This window comes from Rhinatrema bivittatum, chromosome 3 (assembly GCF_901001135.1).
Source record: "Rhinatrema bivittatum chromosome 3, aRhiBiv1.1, whole genome shotgun sequence".
NCBI classification, from domain to species: Eukaryota; Metazoa; Chordata; class Amphibia; order Gymnophiona; family Rhinatrematidae; genus Rhinatrema; species Rhinatrema bivittatum.
Genome location: NC_042617.1, coordinates 302,088,666 through 302,111,098, shown reverse-complemented (window position 1 = coordinate 302,111,098; position 22,433 = coordinate 302,088,666). Strand labels below are relative to the sequence as shown.

General features: G+C 46.1%; 1 protein-coding gene across 3 annotated transcripts in view; it reads left to right on the top strand.

The window, feature by feature from the left end:
- Positions 1-22,433, top strand: part of ITGB7 (integrin subunit beta 7) — a 124,736-nt gene that overhangs the window by 19,154 nt on the left and 83,149 nt on the right. For all 3 annotated transcript variants that reach the window (XM_029595067.1, XM_029595065.1, XM_029595066.1), the window contains 2 exons: positions 13,272-13,359; positions 15,555-15,628. In XM_029595067.1, coding sequence (XP_029450927.1) covers positions 13,275-13,359; positions 15,555-15,628 — 159 coding nt within the window. In that variant the 5' untranslated portion in view covers positions 13,272-13,274. The remainder of the gene's footprint in view (positions 1-13,271; positions 13,360-15,554; positions 15,629-22,433) is intronic.

The following is a 22,433-nucleotide window of genomic DNA, read 5'->3' as shown; positions in this document are numbered from 1 at the left end:
GCTCGGCGCACACCGGCTATACGGAATCGATAGCCTTGCGCGCGCCGATCCCGGATTTTAGCGGATACACGCGGCTACGCGCGTATCTACTAAAATCCAGCGTACTTTTGTTTGCGCCTGATGCGCCAACAAAAGTACGCCAAATCGCGCTATTTGAAAATCTACCCGTTAGACAGCCACTGCCATTAGCAATGGTAACATGGAATAGACTTAGTTTTTGGGTACTTGCCAGGTTCTTATGGCCTGGATTGGCTACTGTTGGAAACAGGATGCTGGGCTTGATGGACCCTTGGTCTGACCCAGTATGGCATTTTCTTATGTTCTTATGAGATGTGCTGGAGGCAGAGGGCGAAAGAGACATTAAAAAAATCATGCAGAGCAATTGGCAGTAGGATGTGACCAGAGACGTGAGAGCCTCTTATCTCCAGAGAGTAAAGAATAAAAAGAAGACATTCTTGATTCCCTAAATCTGTGGGAAGAATATAGTTCATAGCCTTTATCTGTCTTGGGTGATAAGGAGAATTGGAGCCACAGAGACCCTTGGCTGATAGGATCTCTGAGACACTAGCATTGGGGAAGAGATATTCAGGAGCATCTCCTAGTCCTGTTGTTGGTCGTCTTCCTAATTTGTTTAGGAAAGGATTTTACTCAGGCAGGATTTGCTCAGGAAAAGCCTTCTGTTTATTTAGCGTCTGAAGAGGTGCACAGGGGGAAGGCAGGAATCGTTAATGGTCCTTCTGGCAGCGCTGAACCACCAGTAGTAGTGAGCCAAGAGATAAGATGTTATCCAGCCAGTAGCTCATTGGATAGACTGTAAAGAGATTGTAAACATTTTTCTTCTGTAAAATTCTTTTCTAATTATTGTTTAAAGTGAAGAGTCTGTGTTGCAGTGAATTATTTGAAGAGAGCCAGAAATGCCTTTTACTAGTTCTCTGTAGTAGGCATTTAAAGTGCAAGTTTGCCTCTCTTTGAGAGAGAGCTTGCACTACACTTTTCATTTCTATAGCGCTACTAGAGGTATGCAGCGCCGTGCAGACACACAGAAGAGACAGTCCCTGCTCCGCAGAGCTTACAATCTAATCAAGACAAAAGAAAAATATAGAAAATATGGTTAAAATCAACAAGATTTAAAGTAGCCAATTATAGGTGGCCTTTTTGGCAATATTTAAATATAGCCAGTGAGGGAGCTGTTACAAGCATAACAATAGGGTGGAAACAAAGTGCACAGTGGGGCACTGGAGATGGAGGAGAAGGGCTCAGATAAGAACAACTTGCCCAATGAATTAAATTTGCGAAGAGGTCTTGAGGAGCTGCAGAGAGAATGCACTTGTGGTTGAGTAACAGAAATTTGAATTGTATGTGAAAGCAGATAGTGACATGAGAAGAGGGATTTCATGGTCAAACTGGCACTGGAGGAAGATGTCACGCAGTTGAATTTTGGATGGACTGTAGTGGAAAGAGATGATTCATTAGGAGACCTATAAGGAGAAGATTGCCGTAGTCCAAGTGCAAAGAGATGAAAGTCTGGATGAGTTTTGCTCACGTGTTCAGAAAGGAAGGGATGGATTTTGGTGATGTTTCAGAGAAAGAAACAACACATTTCAGCAGTGGTTCGAATATTTACAGAGAAGAGTTGATGATGACCCCAAATTTCTGGGGTGAGTGGCTGGGAGGTTAACTGTTATTCATACAGATACAGTAGTAATAGGGGGAAGGATGAAGTGTGTTTTGAAGGAAAGATAAGAGGGCCATGTTAAGTTTAAGGTGGCAGGGTGACATCCAAGTAGCAATGTCAGAAAAAGGCTGAGTTATGGGACTGGATTCCAGGGGAAAGTTTTAGTGTAAATAGGTTGATCTGGGAGTCACCAGCATAAAGACCGTACTGAAAGCTGTGGGAAATCAGAGCACCCAGGGAACATGTAGAGAAGAGGGCTCAAGAAAAAACCATGAGACACACCATTGAAAATGGGATATGGGTGGAGAAGGATCCACCAGAAGATCCCATAACAGTGCGATGGGAGAGGTAAAAGGAAGTCCAAAATAGAATAGAATCCCCAAATCCATGTGAAGACAGAGTGTTAAGGAGCAGACGGTGATCAACGGAGTTAAAAGCAGTGGATATGTCAAGGAGGATGAAGATCACGTAAAGGCACCTGGTTTTGGTCATGAAGAAGTCTCTGGAGTCTTTGGCAAGGGATATCTCCATGGAATGCAGAGAACAGAAGCCAAATTGGAATGGATCCAGAATGGCGTGAGATGCAAGAAAGTTAAGGCAGTGAAGCTGAACAACATGTTCAAATATTTTGGAGGAAGGAGATGAGATAACAGCAGGCCAGGTAGGATCCAGTGAAGGTGATTTAAAGAGTGGCGTAATCACAGCATTTTTGAAAGCAGCAGGTATGGTTGCAGTGAATATGACAGACAGAGGGGATGACTGCAGGGAAAACTGAATTGACTGTCTTCTCATTGCTTAACAATTAGCAGTAATAGAAACATAGAAATGACGGCAGAAGAAGACTAAACGGTCCATCCAGTCTGCCCAGCAAGTTTTGCACTTTTTTTTTTCTCATACTTATATGTTACTCTTGGCTCTTAGTAACCTTTTGGTTCAATTTCCCTTCCACCCCCACCATTAATGAGAGAGCAGTGTTGGAACTGCATCTAAGTGAAATATCTAGCCCAATTAGTTAGGGTAGCAACCGCCACAATAAGCAAGCCACACCCTCGCCCACCTGACCACCCAGACTAAATAATTCAGTCCTTGTTGGTTGTTGTCTGTATATAGATCCACCTTTCTTCATTCCCCCTGCCGTTGAAGCAGAGAGCTATGCTGGATATGTGTGAAGTATCAGTCTTTCTCCCCTGCCGTTGAAGCTATGCTGGATATGCTTGAAGTATCAGTCTTTCTCCCCTGCTGTTGAAGCAGTGATATAGCTATAGGATCAATACGGCCCTACTAAATCCCAGGAGGTGAAGACAAAACACTCCTGGAATTTTGAAATCGGATTACACATTTACAGGGATATTTATTTATTTATTTATTTAACAACTTTTAATATACCGACGTTCGTATGGCACATCACGCTGGTTTACAAGTAACTCAATTAAAGGAGGAATTACAATGAACAGGGGGCGGGGGATGGGAGCAGGCCAGAAAGAGGGGAGGGCTAAGGGAGACAGGAGAGTCATATATCTAAGAACAAAAGAACAACCTAAAGAGACAGCCTGAGACCTAAGAGCTAGGATGTCTTTCCGCCTCTCCTGTGTGGAACGGGAAAAGTCAGGAAAGATACGATTCATTTGACCATTGAATATAGAGGAGATAGTCCTAAAGTATCTTTTCATCCCCTCACTTAATTCCTGCTCTGAAATAAAAGAAACAAGAAGAGTAGAATGCCCAATAATGTCATCTTTAGAGTCCGCCAGGAAACCAGTCGACTTTCAAAGACATCAGGAACTTGAGCAGATTGAATCTGAGAGGACCTCACTTTGTTAACAGATGGAAAAAAAACAACCCATGTTATTTATAGAAGGAACTTTATCAGGATCAAAGCGAAGAATTTCAAGGAAATAGTTCCTCAAGGTAAGGTAGGAATCCTCCCCCACTACCTTTGGAAATTTCAGGAAACGAAGATTCAAATGCCTGATGTGGTTCTCAAGATATTTCTATCCTTAACCACTGTTGTATTGAAGGACTGTGTATTCACAATGGCAGACTCAGTAGCTGAAATCTTGGATTTTAATTCACCAAGATGTAAATCATGATTTTTTTCCCCATAGTATCAACTTTACTTGATAGGTGATCAATTTTTGTGTTACAATCCTTCAAGGAGCAGCCAAAGCCTGCCATCAGCTCCCATTTGGCATCTAAGGTGACAACGGCCGGCTTAGATGGAAGAAAAAAAACACTCACCAGGAGAGTCAAGATTCACAGGACCTGAGGCACCAATCGTCGTCGATGCTGCAAAATCCACTGACTTTTCTTGACTCTCAGCGGCAGAGGAAGAAACCAGGCACACTGCTAGGCCGATGCCAGGCACACTGCTAGGCCGAAGAAGGCAACAACAGTTGAGACGTTGAGCCTTCTCTCAATCTCACCTCTGCTGGTAGCAATGACGTGTCATCTCACAGCGCCAGAGGTTGTAGCGGAGGAACAATTCTTGAAGCTGGTGGGAGCCGAAGAATCAGGGGACTTAAGGTGATCTCCCCTGGTGAAACAGGTCCTCCTTCAACTGCAATGGGGCTAGAAATCCCCTCAGTCTCTGCCAAATTGGACACATAGGATGGCAAAAATTGCTGCCCAGGTAAAAGGTGAGAGTCGGGGGGGAAAACCTGCACCTTCCACTTTCTTTTAGATGTGCATAGCTCAAGGTAACATACAGCAAAACTAGGAAGAAACAGAGAGCAGTTTTCAGCTTCCGGTTTCATGCCGCCATCTTGCCCTCCCCTTTCAGTAAGTTTTTCTCTTGACAGACATAGTGGGGGTCAATATTCAGTTGCTGGGAATCTGGCTAAGTTAGCCAGCTAAGTTTAGCTAGCAAACTTATGCTGGATATTCAGCGGTGCCAGTGCACTGCTGAATATCCCTGGCTATCTAAAAGTTAGGTAGATATGTTTATTCAGTTAGCATTAAGACTGCTCTGTGGCAGTCCTATAGTGAGCTGGCTAACTTTGCTCCACCCCGATATGTACCTGGGGGCATTCTGGGGGCATAGCCAGATAAGTCAGGGGTGGTGAAACCAGTGAGAATTTCAAAGCTCACAGTTTATCCAGCTAAGTCCGAAACTTAGCCAAATAAATCAAGTAAATATGGACTTCGCAGCACCTTTGAACAAGACTTTCACAGTACAACACTGGGTATGAGTTTGGACTACTTCAACATCAATATAATATCTCCACATATTCAGTGTCAGAACTTGTAGGACTATATCAGGATCCGCCCAACAGTTTGGCCTCCTAGCTGTTGAAATGCCAGGTATGCTCTCCTTTTATGTTTAAATCTCCGCTCAAAGGGGTTGTCCCACTTTGTACTGCAAAATATCCATTCAACCCCCTTTATCCCAATTTATCCAATTGGGATAAAGGAGGTATGCTCTCCTGGCATCACACCACCCCCTTTTGAATCCCTGAGGTCCAATCAGGTTCCTCAGGGGTAGGGCCATACATCAGGCTATCAGCTATCTGGGTTTTGCATTTTTCGGAGCCATTCTGTGGCCCTCTGTATGACAGCATCAGCCCTGAACCAGGCAAACCTGGCTCAAGACCAGCTGAGGCGTTTTTTTTTACCCTAACACATATTTGAAAAAAATCTTGCCAGTTTATTTTACTGCCTACACTATATTTCCTTCATCACAACTTTGCTGTCCTGACTACCTTCCCTGCTTCCCTCAGCCCTTCCCGATATGTTTTCCTGTCCTCCTCTTTCTGAAATTAATTGTAACTTCTGAATGCTAATCTTTTTATCTTTATTTTTTCAGTCGCCCGTTTTGAAAACAAGATTGGTCTCCTTTTCCTCTTACGAGGATTCACTTTCTTAAAATAAAGATATGCATCTTTTACTGTAGCATCTTTTAGTTTAGCCACTGATTTACTTCAACAAAGATCTTCCCACCCTGCCAGTGCCTCCCTAAAGTACTCCTCCCATCTTAACTAAGCTAGTACTCCTATATTAAACCACACCATCTGATGAACATTGGAGGTCCGGTGACCACCTTCCTGGACATTCGAAACACTTTCACAGTTTGTAAGTACCAGGTCCAATCTGGTTCCCTACCTTGTGGGTTACATTACCATTTGGCAGAGGAGAGTCCAAGATGTCCCTGCTTTTAACTGATTCCATAGATTGGTTACTCTGATCAACAATCAGCAGAGTAAAATTCCCTAACAGCAACATCAGCTCCTTCATTACTGTCATATCCAAATGTTTGAGAGGATGGGATGGTTGGTAGAGATGAGGTGGCATGATGGAAGGTGGGAGAGGAGGATGAAAACTTTGAAGGGCATAGAAAGGAAACAGTAAAGGTGAGTTTTCATTCATGAAAGTGAAAGTAAAGAGGTGGCTGGGAACTATAGGCTGGTTAGTCTGACTTCTGTGATGAGCAAATTAATGGAATTGCTGTACTTTTTCTGGAATCCAAAGGACTGCATGGTACAAGGCAGCATGGTTTTATAAGAGGTAAATCTTGTCAGACGAATCTGATCAATTTCTTTGACTGGTTGACAAGAGAGTTGGATCAAAGGAGAGCACTAGATGTAGTGTACTTGGATTTCAGTAAGACCTTTGACATGGTTTCACACAGGAGACTTATAAATAAATTGAGCACTCTTGGTATAGAACCTAAAGTGGCTGACTGCGTTAGAAACTGACTGAGTGGGAGATGACAAACGGTAGTGTATGATGAGTGGTGTGAGTGTGATCCCTTAGCGCTGTTGTGTAGTTGACACAGCCTCAAAGGTGAACCTACGTGTTATGCCCGTTGGTCGCAGATGGCTGCGACCACTAATGCTCACCTCTTTCTTTGCTGAATTAACACCGTTGGGGAAAGTGGCGGCCTCCGCTAGCTACCGCTGACCTGACCGGCGTCCCTGGGATGGCATGGGCGCTGCCGACCGCCATCTTGCCTTCAGGATCACTTAGGCGTGCGCGCACGGGCCAGTCTTAAGCACGTCATGGCAGGAACCTCGGGGGTGTCCCCTCCGCATGACGTCTTCACTCCACGATACTTAAGCCGGCTGGCCCTGCCTATTGACGACTTGGCAACGAGTTCCCTCATTGCTGAATCCGCTTCGCTCACTACGGACTTTCTGTTCCAGCTCCTGCACATTGGCGTGAGACACTCTGGGTACCCGCTCCTCAGGGGCCCTTCCTCGTCTCTGGCTATCTGCTCCTCGGAGGGCCTTCTTGCCTTGGACTGTTGCCCATCCCCGTTCCCCGAGGCTTCTGCTGGAACATTCGTCACTGTGAGTACCCTGACTCTACGGACCACTACTGTACCATCGCTAGTGTGGAATCCTCTCCGGTGTACCCCGCGCTGCAGGCCACTACCGTACCATCTCTAGCAGGAAACCTCTTCGGTGTACCTCACGCTGTGGACCTCTACTGTACCATCTCTAGTGGGAAACCCTCACCAGTGTACCCCATGCTGTGGGCCACTACCGTACCATCTCTAAGTGAGGAACCCCTCCAATGTACCCTGTGCTGCAGGCCACTACCAAATCATTGCTACAGAGGAACCTCATTGGTGTACCCCACTCTGTGGACCATTGCCAGATCTCCACTACTGAGGTAGCCCCTCTAGGTATGCACCACCGCACAGACTCTGTGACTTTCTCCTGCACTCCCTGTTTCTTGGGCAGTGCCTTTCTCTCTCTCTCTCTCTAATAAAGACTCTATTCCACAGCTGTGTCTGACGTCCGCTGAGACCTTGGCCCCTGATGGTGAGGCTCACAGGGCTCCTCCCTGTGGGCAGTACCATCTCTCACCTAGGCCCAGGGCCCACATATCTACAAATCCTAACACTACATCAACAGCTGGTGAATGTGCCTTGAAGCAGGAGAGACTGGAGCTTCACCTTAACCAACCGCCTCCCCCCACAGGTTGAGCCCTTGGGTTCTAGCGGCTGGCAGGATGTAGGTGGGTCCCTAGGGCAGTAGGGTGAGCAAGAGTCTGAGAACATGCTGGGTTAGGACAAGCAGCATGCAGGAGATACCAGGAACAGGCCAAAGGTCAGTGCAGGCAGCAAGCAAGCATAGTCAGGTCCAAGACAATGGTCAGGTCCAGGAGATCAGACTGGAGAATAGATGAACACAGGTGAGAAGACTGGGCAAGGTGAGCTGGGCAATGCAAGGCTGGACAAGACAGGCAGGCTGAATACAGGAAAGCAGGAGCAACGGGAACGAAGGAGCAACAAGAATGTGTTATAATTAGGTATGTCTGTAAACCCTGGATCAGGGTGAGAGCTGACTCCACCCACAGGGAGGAGCCCTGTGGGGATTCACCACGATAGGCGTGGCCTCAGCTGAGACGGACACAACAGCAAAGAGACTTTACTGTACAGGAATGTAGAAAATCCCACCAAGTGGGAAGAGAGAGGCACAGTTCAGAGGAATGGGTAGCTCAATGAGGATATCCCTGGTAGTGGTCCATGAAGCGGGGCATGCCGGGGAATCCCTCCTTCGATGGAACTTCTCTGTATTGATCCGGTAGTGGCCCGCAGTGCAGGGTACGCCGAGAATCACAGGAGAATGTTGAGGAGTAGAGCAGGAGGTCAGCAGAGCTGAATAGCAGATGGTACTCACTCTGAAGAAGGCAAGGAAGGTTGCTGAGGCGAACACTGTAGTGGCCCGAAGTACGGGGTACACCGGAGTTTCCATCAGCTACTGGTAGCGAAGGTAGCGAAGTCACAAGGCTGAACCAGACAAAGCCCAGAGTGGATGAAGAGAGACTCCAGGCAGGAAGGCCCTCCGAGGAGCGGATAGCTAGAACGTGACAAGGCCCCCGAGGAGCGGGTACCTAAAGCGTTCGAGTCTCTGGGTCAGGAACAAGTTCAGCGTAGCGAAGTAAAGCATCTCCGAAGGAGTGGAATTCAGCAGGAAGGAAGTCCTTGCTAACTCGTAGGTAGCTCAGACCGGCTGGCTCAAATACACGCAGGCAAATGGCGTCATGCGGAGGGGACACCCCCGAGGTTCCCACCATGACGTGTATAAGATGGGGCCTGGCGTGCGCGTGCTTTAGGTAATCCCCGATTCAAGATGGCAGACGGGATTGCCCACTCTGTCCCAGGAACGCTGAGGAGAGCGGCATGCAGAGGCAGAGGTCGCCAATTGTCCAAGAATTACTGATGCAGGAAAAAAGGAGGTGAGCAACAGAGGTCGCAGCCGTCTGCGACTGGCGGGCGCAACAGAATGCAGAAACAGCAGGAGCAATATGCACTTCTCTAGGCAGGGGAACTATTGCTAATGCGAGGAAGTGCTGCAGGGTCCTTGCTTAAATAGCCCAGCAGAACTGATGTCATCAGAGGGCGCCTGGAGTGAGTTCCCGTTGTGGGGTCTTTAATGAGCTTGTGTGGATATGCATGCGCCTAAGGAAGTGGATGGTGGCGGTATGGTGATGGCAGCATCTTGCCATTAAGGGCCTGTGTGTAAACGGCGGTGTTCCAGCTGTGTCGGAAGGCCGACGGAGGTGATGGGGATGAGTTGGTGAGTGCGGTCGGTTGCGAGCTTACCCTGTGGCCAGCCAAATGTAATACAGTGATAAATGGAGACATTGCTAGTGGTGTGCCTCAGGGATCAGTCCTAGGACTGGTTCTTTTCAACATTTTTGGGAGCAACATAGAGGAAAGATTGTCGGGAAGGATTTGTCTTTTTGCTGATAATACCAAAATCTGCATCAGGTTAGACTAACGGTTCTCAACCGGTGTGTCGCAACACACCAGTGTGTCGCCAAGTCCCCCGCTGGTCCAGCTGCTCCCCTTGCCCCAGCGAAATAGGAACTTATCTTCCGCCCGGGCTTAAAATGCTGATAGGAGAGCTGGAGTCAACGCTACCAGCATGGTCTCTTCTTCCTGCCCCCCGTGGCCCTGAAGAGGATGTGGATTGCAGAAGCTGCACATGCGAGAAGAAGAGATCGTGCTAGTGCAGGCAGCATAGGCTCTAAGAAGAGAGGCACAGCCTGAAGAAGAGCAGTGCGGCGTGGAGCAAAAGAGGAACAATGTCAGCCCGCGCTGCAGATGGGAGTCCTTACTCGAGGCCACGAGGGCTGGAAGTGGAGGAGGCTGCTGCTGCCACTAGTTCGGTGGGGGAAGAGAGAGAGAGAGTGAGTGAGTAAGCTTGAGCAAGCATATGTGTGTGAAATCCTGTGTGTGTGTGTGTGTGTGAGAGAGAGAGACAGCATGTATGTAAGTGAGTGATTGAGAGCCTGTATGTGTAAGCGTGCGCATGTTATAAAATCGGGTGTACATTTGTGCGCGCCAGCTAGGGCGCATAAATGTACCCCATGCGCGTAATATTAAAAATCTGCCCCTGTGTGTATATGTAAGAGAGAGAGAGCATATGTGTCTGTGTGTGATTGAGAGCCGGTGTAGGTGAGAGAGTATGTGAATATGTGATTGAGAGCCTGTGTGTAAGTGAGAGAAAGAGAGCATTTGTGTAAGTGTGTGAATGAGAGTCTGTGTGTGAGAGAAAGAGGCAGCAAGTAAGTGTGTGAAAGCCTGTGTCTTTGTATGTGTGGAAAGACAGGCAGCATGTATGTAAATGTATGATTAACAGCCTGTATAAGTGAGAAAGAAAAAGCATGTGTATATGTGTGATTGAGAGCCTATGAAAGTGTAAGTGTGTGAATGAGTCTTCTATGTGTGAGAAAGAGACAGCATTTATGTAATTGCGCTTGACAGCATTTATGTGATTGAAAGCCTCTGTGTGGGTATGTGTGAAAAGACAGACAGCATGTGTGTAAATGTATAATTAAGAGCCTATATAAGTGAGAGAGAAAAAGCATGTGTAAATGTGCGTGATGAGAGCCAATGTGAGAGAGAGAGGAGAAAGTTGCAAGCAAACCATCCCTCCTTCTGCTAATTCTAAACAATCTCAGGGCACCTGGATATCAAAAATTCCCAGGTATGCAGAGCAGAGCATTTTTTTATCCTTATTATTTTTCATTATTGGTTTTTTGTACCTGCTATTTTGAAATATTTTATTGGTATCTAGAAATTTTATATATGGATTTTTAATTATTGGATATTTCATTCATCAGCTGTTTCAAAATAATCTAATTTTTATTATTATGGTTTTACTGCTGTTGATTTTATATTTCTTGATTTGTTTTATAAGGATGGGTGATGTTTCTCTTTTTCCTTTGTTACACTTTGTTTCCAGTTCAGTTTTTGTCTGCATGTTTCTAGTTATACTTTATGGTCTCTTTATTCTTTGTTAGGAGAGGGTCAGTACATGTGACTGAGGTGAGGTTTTCTGCTGGTGTGTAGTTTCTGTGAGGGCTCTGTAGCAGCCTGGCTTGGTCTGTTTTCCTAATAGGAGGAGTATTGGTGTCTTAAGGCCTGGTGTAATATTTTCAGTGTTGCCTTTTCTTAAGTAAGGTGGTTACTGTTTGAGTGCTGGAAATTGGAGCTGTTTTGGTATGGGATGTTTACTATTTATGCAATTTCTGTTCAGACAGAATACGTATCTTTCCCTTGTGTCATTCTTAACAATAAAAATAATACTGGGCCTTTATTTTTTATTTCTGCCTTGACTTGTAATGAGCATTGTGTCACACATGAGAGCGTGGTCTATCGGGTGTGTCATGAATGGAAAAAGGGTGAGAACCACTGGGTTGGACAGCCAGGAAAGTGTGGAAAACAAGAGGAGGGAATCTAGTGAAGCTTGAGGAATGGTCTAGAGACTGGCAGCTAAGATGTAATGCTAAAAATGCAGAGTAATGCATTTAGGATATAAAATCCCAAGGGAAAGGTACATTATTGAAGGTGAAATTCTTCTAAGCACAAAGGAAGAGCAGGATCTGGGGGTGATTGAATCTGATGATCTTAAGGTGGCCAAACAGGTGGATAAAGCAATGGTAAAAGCCTGAAAGAGGCTTGGCTACATAGGGAGAGGAATGGTTAGTAGAAAAAGGAAGGTGATATTGCCCCTGTATAGGCCCCTGATGAGACCTCACTTGGAATACTGGGTACAGTTCTGGAGACCGCACCTTCAAAAGGATATAAACAGGATGGAGTCTGTCCGGAGGGTGGCTACTAAAATGGTCAGTGGACTTTGTTCTAAAGCGTATAGGGATAGACTCAAAGATCTAAATGTGTACGCCCTAGAGGAAAGGCGAGATAGGGGAGATTTAAAAGACATTTAAATATCTCAAAGGTTTCCATGCACAGGAGTTGGGCCTCTTTTAATGGAATGGAGGATCTCGAATGAGGGGGTCTTGGGATGAGGGCGAAAGGGAGTAGACTCAGGAATAATCTTAAGGCATGGAACAGCTTCCCAGTGGAGGTGGTGGAGGCAAAAACGGTATCTGAATTCAAGAAAGCCTGGGTTAAATGCAGGGGGATCTCTGAGGGAGTGATGGGAATTGTAAGGGCTACATAAATTGGATGAATGGGCAGACGATGGGCCGTATGGACTTTTTCTGCTGTCATGTTTCTATGTTTCTGTTCTTTTTACCACTGCGCACAGTTTAAAATATCCTCACTTGCACCTCTGAGCTTGGGCCTGTTCTTCCACCTTTTTTGTCCTCTCATGTTCCATAGGGGATTTCCAAATTGAAGGCAGTAACTGTATTTCTGGTTTCAATAAGCCTGGAGAGAATCTGAATGAGAACGGGACGTTTGCATAACTGATTTTAGATAAAGGTGTGTTACAGTTTCCAATAAACAAAACCAAACAACAAAGTGAACAATGCTGGGTTTTGCTGAAATGATTTGCACTTTGTCTGTGGGTTGTGTATTTGATACACTGCTGCTCAACTTTTTTTTTTTTTTTTTTAACTTCAGAGCACACTTTCATGCTTGCTCAATCCTTTCAGCACATCTGACCACATTTCGTTAAACTGTGTGATCCATTTTTACCCCCTCTTTTGCCTCTCCCTCCATCCCACCGGCATGATTCTTGTCCTTCTTGGCAGAGGGGCAGTGGTGTCTGCCTCTTCAGCTGGACACTTTTGTTCTGTGCTTTGAGCGCCTAGTGCTGGCAGGTCCCACCAGACTACAGAGACCTGAGCGTTTAGATCTCTGGGTGAAGCCAAAGGAGGAGGCAGCAGAGGTGCAAGAAGTGGTTTTCTCCAGAGGAAATGGGGAGAGGATCATGCTGGCACTGTCACTTACCGTGGACCATCCAGGACGTTGTGCTATGCCATGGTGCATGGGGTGAGAAGCGCTGGTTTTAACAGATTTCGCACGAAACAGCAGGCCCTGGATTGAAGTCAGGTTGAATGTGGTCCTGCAACTTGTCTGATGTGAAACAGCAGGGTCTTTGATATAATTAAATATAAAGTAAAAAAAAAAATAGCAAGACTTTGGAAAAGTAAGTATTTTTATCTGTGTTTCTTAGAGATATGTTGAAGGGAGCACCCTGCTCTTTCAACAAAACAGCTGCCACTTCAATAGCAAATATGCTGGTGGAAGCGTCATCCCTTCTGCAGGGTCTCTGCTATTTCATGACTAATGGGTTGCAGGAACACTCAGCCTTCCAGAAGCACCCTGTTATTTCTGTTTGGTTTTTAACTCCCTCTCATTATCTCTTTCATCTGGATTTTCTTCTACTTCTAGAGCATGAAGGGTGTGGCTCTGGCCACAGGAGCTGGGCTGCTGCTCTGGCTGGCAGCAACAGGAAGTGGAGAGACAGAGACAGACTGTGGTAAGAATGATCAAGGGGTGAGGTGAGCATGTGAACATTGGCCACTGCCTCCGATTGGCACATTCCCTGCTGGTTAACTCCAGTTCACCGATAAAAGTTCCTCCTTCTGAAAAAGCCCCAGATTGGAACATTTCCTGCCTGTTATCAGGGGAATTCTAACAGGAGAGCTGGAACTGAAGGTGATGGGAGTGCTGTAGTACCCTTCTCACTTAAAGTATAGGGGATGCTGACTTAGGTTATACACAGGGCAGGGTCAAAAAGGCTTTTCTGCAACCCCTACTACAAAAACTTTGGCTATAATGTGCATTCTTCTGAAGGAACCCCAGGGATGTGAAAGATCACATAATGACCTCTACCAATAGACGTAAAATTAGTGGTACCCTACATATTCCAGCAAATACAGAGAAAAAAATACCTACAGTACCTGAATGTAATCCACTTTGAAGTGCTGAAAAAAGTGCGAAAAGCGGAATCTAAATCTAAATAAATAAATAAATAAATAAATGGAGAGGAGACAGGCAGGTTGGTGTATTTTCAGTTTGGAAAAGTCTCAGGTCATGTAATTGGGAGAAAAACCAATAAACAAGTAATTTATAAATGGGATTGGCTTGAGGAATGTGATTCCTTAAAGGATTTGCAAATCTTGACAACCAACTAAGGGCCTTGTTTACTAAGCATTTTCCCCATGGGCATAGAATGGGAGAAAAGCTTTAGTAAATGGCCTTCTAAGGGACGTATATGCTAAAGGGCGTTATTTTCTAATTTTAAATCCCAATTTACTAAAGGGTGTTAAATCTTTAGTAAAGGTGGGAGGATCAAACCGCTGAGGGAGTTTTGATCTAGGAGGGTTGAAGTAGGAGGATCGGCTGCTGAGGAGGTCGATGTAAGAGGGTTGGGATGGGAGGATGGGGGTCTGCTGGTGGGGATCTTGTCGTCTTGGGTCCTGGGGGTGGGGGTTCGTTTGGAGGGTTCTCAGAGAGTGGGGGAGATAATGGGCCCCATCACAGTTCGTGTTTTTTTTATAGCGTTATAAACATTTCATATACCGTCTCTTCCTAAGAGAGTCACAAGGCGGATTGGATTTATAGACAAAGAACATTGAGAATGTAGGTCATTTACAGACAGCTATGGACTTTTAGATATGAGGTAGATTGAAAGTAGGTACTTGGCTGTGAATAATGCATATAAATAGATAAGATGTGAGATTAATTTGGTGTATTGGGTAAGAATAAAATAGTGCAGTACAAAATGCATCGATACACAAGTTAAGCACCTGGTGCGAGAGATAGTAAGAACCAATTAGGTAAAATTAGCCCAAGAGGGGACGCAGTTGTGCAGAGTTTGGGTAGGAAGAAGGTGGTAGCAGGATGAGTCTGTGCAGTGGAGGCCAGGAAAAGGCCTGGCTAAACAGGCAAGCTTTGGCTTTTCTTTTGTCCGGAAGATGAGGTGATAAGCTTCCAGGTGCAGCCTTAGAGATGACTTGTTCCATATTTTAGGAGCAGAGCAGTTGAATGCGCCAATTCTCGTACGTGTTTGTCTAGCTAATGCCGGTGGAGGGTGGGTGGGGTAGGATAGAAGCTGGGAAAAACATTCAGGGGCCAACTGATACAAGCAGCATTAAAACATAGGATTTTAAACTTCATCTCGCTTTCAACCAGGAGCCAGTGTAGCTCACAGAGGCTACACCAAAAGCTATAAGTACACCTCAGGAAGTTTAGTTAAGTCTTTATGTTAACCAAGCAAGTTGATGCAAATCATGTGCCTTAATACCAACTTGCATTAATCCTTTGGAAAAGTAACGAGCAGCTTTGAATGTATTTGCGTGCAACACAGCTCATTACAATTTTGTTTGCGCCTTACTATTAACGCATTATTGCGTTTTTAAGGTACGTTAGATGCCAACAAAGGCATTTAATGCACTTTATGGCATTAACGCAGTTTAGTATATAAGCCCCTAAAAATGACACAACAGAGTCAATTGGTGACTGGCAAGGCCCTGGGGAGGGGGTTCATGTGTAAGAAAGAAAGGTAGAAGGAAGAGACGAGATGAACAGTGCCAGATTACCCAATACGGGCCTGTGGGGCCAGAATAGCTTTGATGCCTAGGGCCCCCAGAGGGTCTTAATTCACCACTATAGACAAGTGAAAATACTCTGCCTGCCACTAACTGCCACTAACTTCTTGCTCCCTTGCAGGTCCCTGTAAGCCCAGCATCTCCTGCAGGGAATGTATTCTCTCGCACCCTAGCTGTGCGTGGTGTAAGGAACGGGTAAGTGTCTGCATTCATCCCCTTCCTACCGAGTCCGTTACAGATCTGGGAACCTACCCATGTCTCTTATGTGCCCAAATGCTTCCAAGCGGCATTCGTACCCTGGCACACACCTCACCCTCAGCTCCTTGCCTGCTCTGTTACCCTCCTTCCACTTGCTCCTTAATTCCGCTGTCCCGTCTGCTGCTGCTGCTGATCTTCTCTTTTCTGCTGTTGATTGATTCTTTTCCTTTGATCGCTCCCTCTCGTTCTCAGGGTGGACGACTTCCGCATGCTGTTTTTTGTAAGGAAAATGTCGCGAAATGTTGCTGAGAGTAAAAGGGGGCATTTCTGACAGCCACAAATCTATCATCTGCTCGGATGAATTCCTTTGCGCAGCCATGTGAAAAAAAAAAAAAAAAAGTACAGGTTGGCCCATGGAAAAGTAGTCCGCCTCCAATACCAGTACCTGTATAAACTAGTCCTCCAAGTGCAAGAGAATTGTCCACATTATCTTTGATCCTTTCTCCCTCCTATTCTCTTTCTCCACTCATCTCTTGTTCTTTCCTTCTACTCCTGATCCTTCAGCCATCTTCCTTTGATCTCTCCCCTTGTTCTTCTATTTATTCAGATTTAGCTCATGCCTTTTCTTTGGTGCTTCAAGGTGAGTTACATTCAGCTGCAGCAGGTATTTCCCTGTCCCCAGAAGGCTTGCAGTCTGAGGCCCTGATGTATGAAAGTGCGCTCGGCTATGAGCACATGGTAAATGCATGGTAGTGGGCACATTTTTGTCCGTACAACTTGTCTCCTGATTTAACGAGGAGTTTAGTGCACAAAAAATGTGCACGCCAATGTGAGTAAAAATGTGCACACAAATTAGTGCTCCTCCATGCAGATCCCAAGGCATTAGCTGCTATCCCCCATTGCAGAGAAGCGCGCTGGCTTAACTCGTATTTTCTTAGCGCTGGAAATTTTACTCCTGGACAGGAGTGGGGTAAGATTTCTGGGACTAGGGTTAGTCTATGGGGCTGAAGCTGGAGTTCATGGAGCTTACTGCTTCGGGAGATAACATTTTTTTATTTTTTTTTTTTTAGTGACTGAGTAAAGAAAATGTGTGCTGAAGTTCAATGCACATGTTTTATTCACATCTTATTACATTGGGGCCTGAATTTGTACCTAAGGCATTGGAGGATGAAGTAATGTGCCTAAGGTCACAAGGAGCATCAACAGGATTTTAATCTTGGCTTCCCTGCTGCTCTAACCATTAAGCTATTCCTCCACTCCTTTAAGGCACCCCCTCCTTCCCTCTAGCTTTGATATTTTCCCCAAACTTTCTGTAAGTCCTCTCCTTTTCATGCGTAATTGAGCAGGGCCGGTGATTCCATTAATCGAACTAGGCAGTTGTCTAGACCAGTGGTCCCCAACCCTGTCCTGGGGGCCCACCAGCCAGTCGGGTTTTCAAGATATCACAATGAATATGCATGAGAGAAAATTTGCATGGCACTGCCTCCAGAACATGCACATTTTCTCTCATGCATATTCATTGTGGATATCCTGAAAACCCGACAGGCTGGTGGGCCCCCAGGACAGGGTTGGGGACCACTGACCTAGAGTGACAAATATTGCCGGGGGGGGGGGGGGGGGGAGTGGTGGTGAGGGCAGAAAAATTCTGCCAGCATGAGGCCCCGGGCTGACAGTAGAGCCCATCCTGCTGACAGCCGAAGAAGCAGAAGAGATCCAGGACTGCTGGCGGTCAAAGAATGCAGGAAATGTTCTCTGGCAATAAAAGGGGGTAGAGAGAGAGAGAAATGAATGCTGGGGAAGCATGGAGAGCTGGAGAGAGAGAGAGAGATGGAGAGTATATGCTGAGCCCATGGCGGGATAGAGAAGTGAGAAAGTGCTGAATGGGTGGGGCTGAGTGGAGAAAGATGCTGGGCAGATGAATGTGGGGTGGAGAGAGAGAGAGAGGATGCTGGTACTGCGGAAAGTGGGTAAAAAGATTGGGGTGATGCTGGTATATTGGGAGTGGCGTGGAGTAGAGAGAGGTGAGAATAATGTGGATGGTAGGAGAAGAAGAGATGCTGGGTGTGGGGGGGGGGGGGGGTGGAAGGGAGGGGATGTGAAGGAAGAGATCAAGGGGGCTGTTGTGCCGGAGTCAATTCTGCCAAAGAAGGGAGCACTGTCCCGGAGCTGCCACCAGCAGGGCCAGTGCTAATTCTTTTTGCTGTCCTGTGTGAACAATTACCGTGCTTCCCCCCCCCCCCCCCCCTCCATTCATTCTATGTCCCAGGCCCACCAAAAACCGCCCAGCTCCCTTCAGTGATACAAACTTTAAAAATTGATACCATCCCTCCCCCCACAAACCCATGGCTGGTGCAAGGGTATTAGGTGCTCCAGGCGAACCTCGTAGCCTTGCACAACACGCGTCCCCCTCCTGCCCCATTCCACATGCAAGGTTAAGAGTTATGCATTTATATTGAACATGAAAAATATCAAAGTACAGTATTCTGAGGTAAAAATATCACTTATATTATATTTACATGCACTGCTGTGAAGCCAACCAGAAATCCCTGCAAAACAGACTCTTGGAATCCACATGCTATTAGGCCTATTGTGATGTGTGTTGGGTGTGGGCTTGACCCTCTGAAAGCCTGAATACACTGATACACTTCCTATTAGGAGAATGCCTCACCTCATTCACACATGCAGAACATAAACAGACCCTCACCAAATAGAAAATAGAGCAACCATAAAGTAGAAATTCAAATGCGCAGACAAAAACTGAACTGGAAACCGCAAGAAGCCAGACTCTCTATGCAGTGCAACAATGAAAAACAGAACCATTACCATTCCTCAAACATCAAACAATAAAATCAAGAAATAAAAAAAAAAATCATAATACAAAAAACATACTAATAATTATATTTAAATAAAAGCTGTTGAATAAAAGATCAAATAATTAAAAACTCATTCACAAGTTTTTTTTAAATGTCCCAAATACCAATAAAATATTTCAAAACAGCAGACACAGCAAATAACACCTGAAAAATAAAACTAAAAAGGATTTTAAAAATTCACGCTCTCCGTACCTGGGAACTTTTGATTTCCAGTCACCCTGGGAATATCGTGGAGTAGTGAGAGTGGGATGCACAAACTTTCTCCTCTCATTCATATATATATATATATATATACACACACACACACACAACCAGACAAGCTCCCATATACATGCGCACACCCCAGGCAGGCTCCCATTCATATCCACCCAATCCCAGGCATGTTCCCATCCCATTCTAACACACACACACACCCTGCTCGTCCCAGGAAGGCTCCCATGCATGCGTGTGCACACACACACACACACACACGCCCAGGCAGGCTCCCATTCACACACACACCCACACCCACACACCCATCACAGGCAATCTCCCATTCACACACCCACTCATTCTAGACAGCCTCCCATTCACACACACACACACACACACACACACACACACACACACACACACACACACACACTTAAAGACCAGGCGGTCCATGGGTCAAATGCATGTTGATAGCCATATTAGGTATTCCCGCGCGATTCAGTAAGTAAAATGTGCAGCCAAGCCGCATATTTTACTTTCAGAAATTAGCGCCTACCTTTGGGTAGGCGCTAATTTCTTTGGGCACCGGGAAAGTGCACAGAAAAGCAGTAAAAACTGCTTTTCTGTGCACCCTCCGACTTAATATCATGGCGATATTAAGTCGGAGGTCCCGAAGGGTAAAAAAAGTTAAAAAAAAAAAAAAAAAAATTTGAAGTGGGCCAGCGGCTGTCGGGTCGAAAACTGGATGCTCAATTTTGCCAGTGTCCGGTTTCCGAGCATGTGGCTGTCAGCGGGCTCGAGAACCGACGCCAGCAAAATTGAGCGTCGGCTGTCAAACCCGCTGACAGCCGCCGCTCCGGGCCAAAAGGAGGCGCTAGGGACGCGCTAGTGTCCCTATGCCTCCTTTTGCCCGTTTCTACTGCCGGTCCTCATTTAAATACTGTATCGCGCGCACAGTCCTGCAGACTTTACTGAATCGGCCCGTATGATACTATGCGTTTTGTAAATTTTCCAAAAAGTTAATTGTTTCCCCATATGAAATGATTAAAAGATATTTTTCTGAAAATTTAAACATTTTACCCCAGAATATGCCTCCAGTTCACAAAGTATATTATATTTCCTTTCAGAAATGTATTGTTGCATCTCAAGAAGGAGATTTAGATGTTCTAACTCCTTCCTGTAGGTTAGATGTTTCTGTCTTACTGGAAAATTCTCAGGAAGATATTGTTTCAAGGGAAATCTTAATTGTAACGTTTGCATTGGAAATGGATAGGGATCTGATATTGAAATTATTTTTCTGTGATCATCTAATTTTCTGAGAGAGAAAGTAAATATTTTTCCTGATTTTACTAAGCAGACTCTGGTTCAGAGGGTGGGTTTTTTTTTTATTATAGGAGTACCACTTAACCGGATATCTTTTGAAGATATCTGTGTTGTGCTGGGAGTGGACCCTTGGCCTGTTGCAGAATTGGTATGGCCCTCCGGTCAGACCCAGAGAGCGCCTGCCACCAGGAGGCGGAGCACAGGAGGAGACAGAGTCTTGCTGGAGCTTCACCAATAGCAACCCGGGGTTCCCTCGGGTTGAGCCCTTGGTTACCCGGGCTGCCTGGTCTTAGGTGGGCCTCACAGGGTCTCCTAGAGAGAAAGTTCAAGGGAGTGCCCACCACGAACAAGGGTGCGCGGTCGGTGTTCAGGTAAGGAAGTCCAGAGGTTGCAGGAGTGCAGAATAGAGTGTCCGAGTGTACAGCGAGAATCAATGCCAGAGTCTTGGTGCAGAATGGTCAGCCAGGCAGGGTCGGTAACAGAGGTCTGTCCGTGCATAGTCAGGTCAAGCAGGAGGTCGAGTTCCAGGTGGCAGACGAGAGTAGTCAGTGTTCCAGGCAGAGGTCAGGTCAGGCAGCGATCAAGGAGTAGTCAAGAACAGGCAAAGGTCAGTACCGTGAAATCAGTCCGAAGGGTACTATCAGGGATGGAGAGACGAAGGAGCAGGAGACACTGGAACAGGAGACACTGGAACGCAGGAGGGCAAACTTGCTATCACTAGGTGATTGACCCGATTGCCAAGGCAAGGAAGTGGAGTGAGGCACTTCCTTTTGTACAAGAATCAATTTGGGTGCGCCACGGAGCTGGGACCCGCCCTTGGCCCTTTAAGAGGCCGGTCAGTCCGCGCGAGTGCCTAGGGGCGGGGGCAAGGCTTGGCTGGAGCTGGAGCTGGAAGGTGAAGTATTAGGGAATGCCACCGCAGAACGCCGTGGCCGAGTGGAGCTGGCGGCAGGCGCGAGGGAGGCCAACTCGGGACTGACTGGCATCGAGGAAGGGTAAGCGGACTCGGGAGCGGGTTGGGTGCAAGTGGGACGCTCAACAATCCGGTTAAGTGGCAGGCTATCTGGCCACTCGAAGCTGGGTAACTTAGCAGTTGTAGTTAAAAATCAGCTAAGTTAGCTGGATAATATAACTCCTCCCCAAAATGCCTCTTTTTTTTAATTGGGTTAGATTTCAGCCAGATAATGACTTTTTTGGCTAAAATCTAGCTGGACAAGTGACTCAGTATTCAAAAACAATCAATCAGATTTATTTATTATTTTTTTTTATTTATTATTTTTATATACCGACATTCAATCTCAATCAAGATATCACACCGGTTTACATTCAGGTACTGTAGGTATTTCTCTATCCCCAGAGGGCTTACAATCTAAGTTTTTGTACCTGAGGCAATGGAGGGTAAAGTGACTTGCCCAAGGTCACAAGGAGCAACAGCAGGACTCGAACCCTGGTCTCCTGGTCTAATTCTCCTCCCTAGATGGTTAACTTGTGAGTTATCTGTGTAAATAGATTTGAATACTGACCTCTTCATGTTTTAGTTCTTTTAGAACTCTGGAGTGGATGCCATCAGGTCCCAGTGATTTGTTACTCTTTAGTTGGTCAATCGGATCGATTACATTTTCCATTGTCACTGATATTTGTTTTAGTTCTTCAGAATCTCCACCATTAAAGAATGTTTCAGGTGTGAGTATGTTCCCAACATCCTCCTCTGTAAAGACTGAGGCAAAGAATTCATTCAATTTTTCTGTTATTTCCTTGTTCTCCTTCAGTATTCCTTTTGCCCTTCAGGTATCTAGCGGCCCAACTGACTCCCTCACAGGTCCTTTACTTCAAATGTGCCGGTACTTGAAAAAGTTTTTATTAGTAGCTTTTGTCTCACCGGCAAGCTTTTTTTTCAAAGTTTCTCTTGGAGGTGGACCCTTCTCGTGGAGCAGTGGAGAACGGCTCCCTGGTAGGGACCAGGAAACACCTGCCCCCAGGGAGCGGAGCACAGGAGGAGACAGAGGCTAGGATGAGCTTCACCACTGGAAGCCCACGGTCCCCCCAGGTGGAGCCCGTAGGGACCCGGGCCGCTTGGACTTAGGTGGGCCTTGCAGGGTCTCCCAGAGAGGTAGTAGAGAGGCGTGCCCACGAACAGCAAGGGAGCGCAGTCGGACACTAGGCTGTAGGTCTGGAGGAGCAAGAAAGGCCAGAACAGTGTAGGCGATGACAAGGCAAGGGACAGAGCCAGAATCAGAAGATGAGATCAATGGAGCCGGGGTCAGAATCCGAGGATCAGTCCGAGGAGTAGTCAACGAAGCAGGGGTCAGGTTCCAGAGGTCAGACGAGGTCACAAGGCAGGCAAAGGTCAGAATCCAGGCAGCGAACAGAATGGTCAAGGAGCAGGCCGAGGTCAGTACCAGAGAGACAGTCCG